Source organism: Dromiciops gliroides, chromosome 4 (assembly GCF_019393635.1).
Source record: "Dromiciops gliroides isolate mDroGli1 chromosome 4, mDroGli1.pri, whole genome shotgun sequence".
Lineage (NCBI taxonomy): Eukaryota > Metazoa > Chordata > Mammalia > Microbiotheria > Microbiotheriidae > Dromiciops > Dromiciops gliroides.
The window spans coordinates 444,898,284-444,908,609 of NC_057864.1; the positions used below are offsets into that span (position 1 = coordinate 444,898,284).

The 10,326-nt window shown below is 42.9% G+C and overlaps 1 protein-coding gene across 1 annotated transcript in view; it reads left to right on the forward strand.

Annotated features, from left to right (window-relative positions):
- The window catches only part of ATP1A1 (ATPase Na+/K+ transporting subunit alpha 1), a 32,771-nt gene extending 22,880 nt beyond the window's left edge, over window positions 1–9,891 (forward strand). The window contains exons 13-23 of the mRNA XM_044000506.1: window positions 135–310; window positions 1,328–1,464; window positions 3,301–3,451; window positions 3,867–4,035; window positions 4,208–4,362; window positions 4,854–4,977; window positions 6,485–6,630; window positions 6,748–6,878; window positions 7,327–7,428; window positions 8,996–9,087; window positions 9,561–9,891. Of these exons, the coding sequence (XP_043856441.1) occupies window positions 135–310; window positions 1,328–1,464; window positions 3,301–3,451; window positions 3,867–4,035; window positions 4,208–4,362; window positions 4,854–4,977; window positions 6,485–6,630; window positions 6,748–6,878; window positions 7,327–7,428; window positions 8,996–9,087; window positions 9,561–9,589 (1,412 nt within the window). The 3' untranslated portion in view covers window positions 9,590–9,891. The remainder of the gene's footprint in view (window positions 1–134; window positions 311–1,327; window positions 1,465–3,300; window positions 3,452–3,866; window positions 4,036–4,207; window positions 4,363–4,853; window positions 4,978–6,484; window positions 6,631–6,747; window positions 6,879–7,326; window positions 7,429–8,995; window positions 9,088–9,560) is intronic.
- The last annotated feature ends 435 nt before the right edge of the window (window positions 9,892–10,326 follow it).

Below are 10,326 nucleotides of genomic sequence, written 5' to 3' on the forward strand. Positions count from 1 at the left end.
TTCATATTTCAGGTAAAGTTCCGGATTAAAGTCACACCAGGTCCCTTGCCGTTGTGTGATTTTTATCTCTTCCTGGGAGACCAAAATCCCTTGGTATTCTTGAGAATCTCCAGTTGCCTTGTTTTCCCACATAGGCTTTTGCCACCTCCTCCTGCCTGATGATCAGTTTCCTGAAGGATTTCAGTTTGATACAGATGAAGTGAACTTCCCTGTGGACAACCTCTGCTTTGTTGGGCTCATCTCCATGATTGATCCTCCCCGAGCTGCTGTCCCTGATGCTGTGGGCAAGTGCAGAAGTGCTGGCATTAAGGTATTTTCCCACACTTGTGGCTCCCTAAATCCAGTGGGGTGGGATGACGAAACATCAGGCTCCACGATTTAGGAGTGGTTTATAAAGTAGCTGTGGTTTTTGTTCTTTGTCCCTAGTCTCCACAAAACCTTGACTATTTTGCTATAAACAGAGGCAGGTGTGACTTTTTTCATAGTCTGGGAAGGGTAGAGAGAATGGAGCAAAAAACTAAGCTTTCTAAATTTTGAAACTGGTTAATGCAGGCAGACACATGTTTTTGCATAATTATTATCAGTGTAAGTGTCTGGTTTCAGCATTCCCCCCCCCCATGCTTAATTTATATGAATATTTCAATTCTTTCCATTCTTCATGACTACAATACTGCTCTATTGTGTTAATGTGCTACAGCGTGGCCATTGCTTGGCTTCTTCCCCTTCTGCCATCCCAGATAAACATCCATAATAAATGTCTTTGGTGAAGGGTGAGGGGGTGGGAGTTGTTTCCGACAGATACACCAACATTGAGCCTTTTAATCTCTTGCTTTTAGTTTCTGATAGTTTAATACTTGTAGTATATAGTTGTTTTCATTTAAAAATTTTCATTGCTAGTGGAGTCAAGCATTTTTTAGTAAAATTGATATTTTGGGTTCTTGTGTTTTAGTTTTGCCCTACACTTATTAATTCAGGAGATTTCTTTTTTAATGTTGCTATGCCCTCCTCCTAAATAACCCTTTTGTTTGGTCCCAGCCTGACTTCGCTAATAAACAATTCATTGTAACTTAGAGAGTAATCTGAGGTACTGAGAGTCTGTGATGGCTTTGCCCATGGTCACACAACTAGTATATGTGTGAGGTTGGAATCAGCTCTCATCTGCCTGACTCCCAAGGCCAGCTCTCTGTCCTCTCTGCCAAGCCTCCCTCTTGGGAACAAAATGCAGCTTTTTCATTAGTGGTCATCATGAATGAGGATGTAGATATTTTCTCATTTGTTCTCTTGGCAATTATATGAAATGGATTTTTTTCCTCTTTTCTTTTACCAGGTCATCATGGTCACTGGGGACCATCCAATCACAGCTAAGGCTATTGCGAAAGGTGTAGGCATCATCTCAGAAGGCAATGAGACTGTGGAAGACATTGCTGCCCGTCTCAACATTCCTGTGAGCCAAGTGAATGCCAGGTAACACCAGGAACTCTTTTTGCTTTGACCAGCTTTGGCCCAGGCTGGCTATTTTGTGAAACCAGACTGAGCGGTTTCTTGTTGCACTCTTTGGTTCCAAGGCTTTGAGCAGCGTAACCAGTGTCAGGAGTTAGCTCTTTTCTAAGTGACCAACATCAATAGACCAGTTTAGAAAGTCAGGTGTGAACAGGCTGAGGAGAAAGCTCAGCCAGCATCCATTTGTTTGCAGCCCAGGATGATAGCCACATGGTAACACATTCTCTCCCCCACCCCCAATATTCCAAGGGAACAAACCATCTCCCAAAAGCAGCTCAGATCTGCTAAAATGTTACCCCAAGTTTAGCTGGCAGGGTGTCATCATGAGTGGGGTTCCCCAGTTCATTGAAAGTATCCTTGGGATTGACAAGGGTAACTGAGGGCCACTAAATCATCTTCCTAAGCCAATTCATGGGGAATCAATGGTTCATTAGCACCTATAGCCAGGCAAACTACCTCCTTTTCTAAAATTCCTGCTTGGGAGTTGGGGTTGGGGAAAGACAGGGCAACAATTTTTGAAGGATCCCAAGCATTATTTAAAGCTACCAATGAAAACAAGGAAAAATGCCAGTCCACTACAATAAGAAAATAAAATATAGAACTTAAGCCCTTTCCCCCTGAAATATTCAGGTAGTCAGTGTGGCTTCACTATCCAAAAGCCATGTGCTCTGTCTAGTCTTGCTGCTGATACTGGGTGACCCTGGACAAGGCACTTAGCCTTTTGGTTGCCCAGATGGCTGCACCCTGAGACTCCAAATTGCTTAGGGCAGCTGCTGCTCTTCATTGATGGAAGGAATAACCTCACCAGGGAGTTCCTAGGACAAAAATATTCCAGTAGCCAAGTAAAGCAAGTAAACCTCCATGAGTTATACAGAGAATTGCTTGTCTAAGCCCTTTTTAGTTCTAAATTAGGCAGGTAGAAAACAGGATACTCAGTCCTTGAGTTGCAGGAGTCCAAATCAGTAAAGGCAAACCACAGAATAACCTTTTTTTTTTTTTTTAATGGGTGAAGGAAATTGGAATGGGGCGCGGGGGGGGGGGGGGGCACAGGTGTCTTGTCCAGAGTCAAACCAAGAAGTTGCCATGCCAGGATTATTGAAAAACAATATGTCCTGGCTCCCAAACCAGTGCTTTCTCTCTGTCATTTTTCATGCTCTCCCTAACCTTTAAAAATGAGCTTTCTGAAACATTTAGCCATCGATACTGACTCAGCTTGGCTTTCACTTGTCAGCCTTCTCCTTGCCTTTAGGCATGATCAAAGCTAAGTTATGTCACAAGAGCTAAGCAATTTCAAAGAGTTAGATTAAAACCCCAGAAGAGGAGGTGGCCCTAAGCAGGCCCCTTTTTTTTTTTCCCCCAACCCCAATCAGAATCTCTTTTCCTTCAGAGCTAAACATCAGTTGTGATTGTTCTCTGCATAAATAGTTGTGGAAAATTTAAGGATAGGATGGGGAAACTTGTTTTTATATACAGAAATCAGCCTTTTTTGGGGGGGAGAGAGAGGAAATGCCCTGTGGGTGAGTTAATAACTAGTAGTAATAATAGTTAATATTTTCATACTTTGGGATGCAAAGCATGTTCCATATATGATTTTGTAGATATCTATAACAAATATGTGATGCCATCTGTTCTGTGTATATGTACAAATCATGTAGATAATACATTATTTGCTTATACACTTCTATCTATACATAATGCATGTATAGAAAGCATGTTGTATAGGTATTGTTCCCATTGTATAGATGAGGAAAGTGGGGGCAGAGAGCGCATCTTAAGTGCCTCATTTGTTTGCAATTTTAGAGACGCCAAGGCCTGTGTGGTACATGGCACTGATCTGAAGGACATGACCTCAGAACAACTAGATGACATCCTGAAGCATCACACTGAGATTGTCTTCGCCAGGACCTCTCCTCAGCAGAAGCTCATCATTGTGGAAGGCTGCCAGAGACAGGTCAGGGAGCAAGCCTTGCAGAAGGGAGGGAGGGAAGGAGGGAGCAGGAAGCTCTCCTAGGCTTGCCAGTAGTGCACGGTGAGATTTCAGGGGCTTTGGCGCCTTCTTTCATCGGCAACAGCATCACAGTGCCTATGGTGGGATCACTAGCTGGGTTCATCTTCTCTCAGGCTGGGGGGAAAAATAAAGGAAAAACTCCAAAGACCTCATTTAACTACTAAGGAGGCCAGAAGATGAGCTAAGTGTGCACTTCCAGTACACTTGTGGTGTAATAAAGCTTCAGTTGGGCACATTGAGAATGCAAGGGGGGGAGTAACCGATAAGCATGAAACCCCCCAGTGTGTAGTCAGTCCCACAAAAGGGAAGCGTCTCCTTGGTTGTTAATGGTTTCCTTCCTTGTCTTTTCTCTGGCCAGGGTGCTATTGTGGCTGTGACTGGGGATGGTGTGAACGATTCCCCTGCCCTGAAGAAAGCAGACATTGGGGTTGCCATGGGCATCTCTGGCTCTGATGTGTCCAAGCAGGCTGCTGACATGATCCTCCTGGATGACAACTTTGCTTCTATTGTGACTGGAGTTGAAGAAGGTAAGAGAAATTCTGATGCTCCCAGCATCTGCCAAGAAGTCTTCCCTGGTAAAAAAAAGATGCTTAGTTTTAAATGCCTGTGTTTTACAAAAAACCTTTTGGAGGGGTGAAACTAGTTCATGTAGCTTTTTATAACATGCAGCTTTATAACAAATGATCTTGCTTTTCCTAGGTCGACTGATCTTTGATAACCTGAAAAAATCCATTGCCTACACACTGACCAGTAACATTCCAGAAATCACCCCTTTCCTCATCTTCATCATTGCAAATATCCCTCTGCCCTTGGGGACTGTCACCATTCTCTGCATTGACTTGGGTACTGACATGGTGAGTTCAGGTGACATCTTCCATCTAGTCCACAGTTACATCATGGGGTGTCACCACTGGTGTTGTCCGCATCCACTGCAGGGAAATATCCTTGTAACTTCCCCCATAGGGAAAAGAATGTGTTTAGTCCCATAAGCCAGGTTGCTCAATAATCTCCCTCCTTATTTTAGAACCTTAGAGATCATCTAATCCATTTCAATACCTCCAGCCCAAGGGGAGAGGAGAGCCCGGCAGAAACTGTATTGTGAAGGCTTTCCCTGGCTCTCTTATCATGTTATCTGTAATACCTTTTTATTGGCAAGCAGGACATCTTTCTCCTTTGCAAACTATGTATCAGGTAATCAGACCCCTAACACCATCTCATTGTTGGAATAACTTAAACCAGTTTGGGACAATGAGATTACCTCACCCCTTTAAATACAAGAAGAATATACAGCAGCCCCGTGCTGGTCACAGCGCTGATCATGGAAATCTTCTGTCCTCTTATCAAGGTACCAGCTATTTCCCTGGCTTATGAGCAAGCTGAGAGTGACATCATGAAGAGACAACCCAGAAATCCGAAAACTGACAAACTGGTAAACGAGCGGCTGATCAGCATGGCCTATGGCCAGATTGGTGAGCAACAGCAACAACAAAAAAAACCACTCATGTCTGTGCAGGGTGGGAAGCTCATAGTTTTTTAGAGGGAAAGATAGACTGGCTTTGAACCAAGACTAGTGTCTCCCAGTGTTTGTCCTAGGTAGGTTAAAAAAAAATCAATTAATAAAGCCTTATAAAATCTCTGCCCTTTCTTATCTCAGGAAGTGTCTCAAGATTAATATGTTAATTCTTAGCAAGTTTTTCACTTCAGTTGGTATTTATTTCTTGGGGTAGTTGCCTTTCTGGCAATTGAGGACAGCCTAACCTCATGAAGCACAGGAAGGACTTCTGTCTCCAGGCATTCAGAGGAGCAGTCAGTTGATACTTAGTTAGGCTCGCAATGAATTCCAGAGATTAGTTTGCAAACCTGGAGAATTTGGAAGACAGGAAGGTTTCTCTCTCTCTGTGTCTGTGTCTATCTCTCTATCTCTCTGTCTCTCTCGCGCGCGCGCGTGCGCACACACACACACACACACACACACACACACACACACACACACACACACACACAGAGTTTCCTATCTATAGGTTAGAATATCTGGAATTTGTACCATTAGAAAGTCAGGCTTTCTAGGATATTTGAATCAGAGCTATTGAGGTTTAAAAAGACCCACTGGGGCAGAAAATTGGGAGGTCATACTTTTGGTCACAACTCCCAGACATTTAATGGACTCCTAATAGAATGTGAAATCAAGTAAAATTTATTAAGCACTGGGGATAACAAAGAAAGGCAAAAAGGCAGTTTCAAGAAATGTGGTCTCATGGAAGAGCAACATGCAAATAACTGTGCAAAGCAAGGTCTATGCAGGATAAATTGGAAATAAGCAACAGAGGGAAGGCATGGCATGATGATTAAAGGGAATCAGGAAAGGTTTCCTATAGTAAGATTTTAGCTGGAACATTTGAAGGATGCTAGGGAAGCCTGGAGACTTAGAAGGGGAGGCCAACTCCCCCTCCCCCAACCGCCCCACCCCTCACATGGAAAGTAGCCAATGAAAATGCCTGGAGTAAGGAGGTGTGGAGTGTTGAAGAGATGATGGAGCTTGGAAAGGTCAGCTCACTCAAGCTCAAAGGCAAAGTGAGTCATGTAGATAGCGGCCCACAGAGAACAGCTCTGTTCCTGTGAAATCACCCAGGAATGAGCTATTTCCACTTTCCTTTGGGGGATGGGGAGTTCTCACCATAACTCTTAACATGCTTTTGGGATAAGTCCTGAAGTACTAGTTGAAATGAGTAGGCAAGTCAAGTGATCAATGTGTCATCATCTGAAAATAGTCTGGAATGGCAATTTGGTTCAGTGAAAAGAACAGTGGGCCAGAAGTCCTGATGGGTAGTAGCACCTTAGTGAATGGGATGCAGAAATGAACCTCATTACCTTCTTTCTTTATCTCTTGATAAGTTAAGGTCCTGTATGTAAGAGTGCTGATACCCCTGTGAAGAATAAAAGGGGATGTGGTATTTACAGCACGTTTTCTCTTCTCAGGCATGATCCAAGCTCTTGGAGGCTTCTTTACATACTTTGTGATTCTGGCAGAGAATGGCTTCTTACCCTCAGGCCTGTTAGGGATCCGAGTGGACTGGGATGACCGATGGGTGAACGATGTTGAAGACAGCTATGGGCAGCAATGGGTAAGAACTCCTGGATCTCTTCTGGGACAAGAGAGAGGGTAAAGAAGGGAAAGGTGGCTTTAGGAGAGGAGTGAAGAAAAGGAACTCTAACATATGTTCTGATCTCCCTCTCTCTAGACCTACGAACAGAGGAAAATAGTGGAGTTCACTTGCCACACAGCCTTCTTTGTCAGTATTGTGGTGGTGCAGTGGGCTGACTTGGTCATTTGTAAAACCAGAAGGAATTCAGTCTTCCAGCAGGGAATGAAGTAAGTAACACATGCTAAAGGGTCCTGACTGAAAGGGGAGTTTCTGGTATAATAAAGTACCTCATTGGAACAGGGCCTTCTGTTGGTGCTGACATTCTCTCTCCCTGCTGCCCCCCCCCCCCCCCCCCCCCGAGAAAGACAACAGGGCTCTCTCTTCCTCCTGCCAGGCCTATACCTCCTTCCCACTCCAAACTTCATAGCTTAAAGGTCTGAGGGAGTAGCCAGTATAGTCTTTTGTTCTTAGATACCTTGACACAAGGGCTGGGTGCCTGAGAGATCACCGGTCTTTGCATTCTCAGTTATTGGGGGGAAAAAACCTCTAATTTTCAAGTTGCTTTCTAAGGTACCACAAGAATGGAAAGGCACTGGGGTAGTTAAAGATAGATATTTTGGGTTTGAGGTATTGTCATCTTTCCAGCACCATTTAAATATTTTTTTCTCTCCTTAGGAACAAGATCTTAATATTTGGCCTCTTTGAAGAAACTGCCCTTGCTGCCTTCCTTTCATATTGTCCCGGAATGGGTGTTGCCCTAAGGATGTATCCCCTCAAGTAAGCTACTTGACTCAGTTCATAAAATAACCAGAAAAAAAGGCTTTGAAATGTAGCCCTTTTGGCTATTACTGCTTTTAGAACATCTTGACATTTTTCCAGATGTGCCCCGAGAATGCTTCTTGTCAGGGAGAACCAACCCAGAGGGTGATATGATCTCAACTAAAACTACATTGGTTTTGGGGTTAGTTTAGACTGAGAAACTCTTGAGGCCACCTTACTTAGACCTTGTGACTGGTCACAAATCCTGCAGGATGTTGATTTTCCCTGGACATCCATTTGCCAGTGGAATCAAAACTTCCTGTAATCTGATCAGTGTTTAGTCTTTGACCAAAATGGAGGCGCACCTAGATTCATGCTGGTGAAGTAGAGAAGTCATTAGGACTTCAAGCCTAAGGAAGAAGTAGAAGAGCTTCCTATGGGAAATCCATGTCAGGCAGCACAGCACTGTAGTGGGGAACCTAATGTAAGTAGGCCCCTTTTAGATATCAGTCCTTGCTTAACCTTATTGGAGGTCATTGTAACCTCTAGATCCTGAACTAATCCATTTATATTAGCACAGGGAAATTGTCACACCATTTCCTGAAATTATAAAAATCGCGTCTGATGTAGTTTCAAAACCCCTCCAAGGCCCTTCACTTTGACTTTTGAGATGTTGCTAAGGGAGACCTTGAACAAGTCACTGTACTCATGTGTAAAGTGGAGATAATGATACCTGGAATACTTGCTCCATGGGGATTATTGAGCAAGCATAAGCACCAGTCAAACTTAAAAGTGCCCTATTAACGTCAGCTGTCCTTACTCTTCTGACGCTGGTGAACTGTTTTTATCAGCACACTGTGTAGTTCTCCAGTATTTATTTAAAAATGGATTCCTTTGGCTGGTGCCATAGCAATCCTCAACTAATAACCTGGAGAAACACATCCCCCACCCCCCATTTTCCATATCATCACATATCTCCAATGGGTTTTAACATCTTCAGACTTCAGACTTGGAGCTTATTATCATTCAGTCAGTAAACATTTATTAAGTGCCTACTATGTGCCAGGCATTGTGCTAAGCACTAAGGATACAGATAAAAAGAAAGCCAGTCACTCAGCGCTCTGTCCCTTGAGGCTACTGTTACTGGGGTTGACTGGGCCATAGGTCCAAGGTTCAGAAGACCAGCAGATGAAGCAAGTAATTGTTCAGCTTCCAACAACAAAAAAAAATGTAATGGAATTGCCACAAAATTAGCAACAGAAAATATGCCCAAATCTCCTCCCATCATAAAAAGAATAAAACCAAAAAGGGCTAAATAAACCCTGTGACCTGATTTCCTTTAATGAAATCCTTTTAGGCCTGAGGCATGTGGCTCACTGCTTATTTCCGTTAGCTTTTCTATTTGACCCTATCTCAATGTGACTCTTTGTTGTGTGGTGTTGTGTGTATCCAGGAGTGCGGTTAAGGGTGTCCTTATGAGGAAGGATTTCATCATTGCTCTACAGAAACACATGACTTCTACTCATTTCCTCTCCTCCCCCATATGGCCAAGAGCATGCATTAACTTATTTGATTCTATTTCTAGACCAACTTGGTGGTTCTGTGCCTTCCCTTATTCCCTCCTTATCTTCGTGTATGATGAAGTCAGAAAGCTTATCATCAGAAGGAGCCCTGGTGGTAAGAACATTATTATTATTATTATTATTATTATTATTATAATTATCATTATCATTATCATTATCATTATTATTATTATTATTTAGATTGGGAGTGGGGGGGTGGGAGGCAGGTGTAGGTAGTGTGCCATCTTGGGTTTGCCTTTAAAAGGTCTGTGTTCTTTAACTTGCCCGGGGTCACACAGCTAGTAAGTGTCAAGTGTCTGAGGCCAGATTTGAACTCAGGTCCTCCTGAATCCAGGGCGAGTGTTTTATCCACTGGGCCACCTCGCTGCTCCAAACCTGATACCCTTTCTCCAGAGAGACTTCTGTTATTTTGAAATGAAATTTAGCAGTGAGCTTAAGATTGCACTCCAAATTGTGGAGAGGACTTCTCTCACTGAAGCTTAGTTTTGCTCATTCTTTGTGGTTTTCACTTAAGCATTCTCAATCAGATAACTAATGTGTTTTCCTTTTGTTCCTGTGCTTTTCTAGGCTGGGTGGAGAAAGAAACCTATTATTAATCTCCCTGTACTGCACGTCGTTCCACATATTCTGCATCCATCGCCACCTCTTTGTGTAAATCAGTCTTGGAATTCAGAAATTTACCCCGGTAGGAAAGCACCGAAGCATGTGGGGGAAGCAAGGTGTCCCAGAATGAAGCATGTAGATACGGGGGGGAGGGGGGAGGGGGCTGCCTGTATACATCCGTCTGTGGGAAGGTTTTTATGTGCCTTTTTGTTTTTGTAAAAAAGGAAAAACCGGAAAGACTGAAAGCATACATTTTATATCTGGATTTTTACAATAAAGATGGATTATAACTGAATTATTCCTCTGTCTTTTTTTAGGGGAGGGGGGAGGAGAATAATACTTCAGGCACAAATACTTAAACGATTTGTGAAGGAGTTTCTAAATTTAATATCCAGGAATCTCTACCACGTTATTGACTTTTCTCAGTTCCTATAGGGATTGGATTAAAGATGGTTTCTTCATTTTCATTAATCTCCATATTTATTTTACTCATGAAATCTCCAAGGATTTTTTTCTGCTTAAAAACAACCAAATCAATAAACATGTATTAAGCACCTCTATGCTGAGTGCTGGAACTAGCAATATTTTTACTTGTCTGATCTGTTTAGCAACACACTTGACCAGATTATATAAGTAACTTTTGATAGAAACTTCATTGAAATCATTAAGAAATAACTGCCCAGTGGATAGACCACCGGCCCTGGATTCAGGAGTACCTGAGTTCAAATCC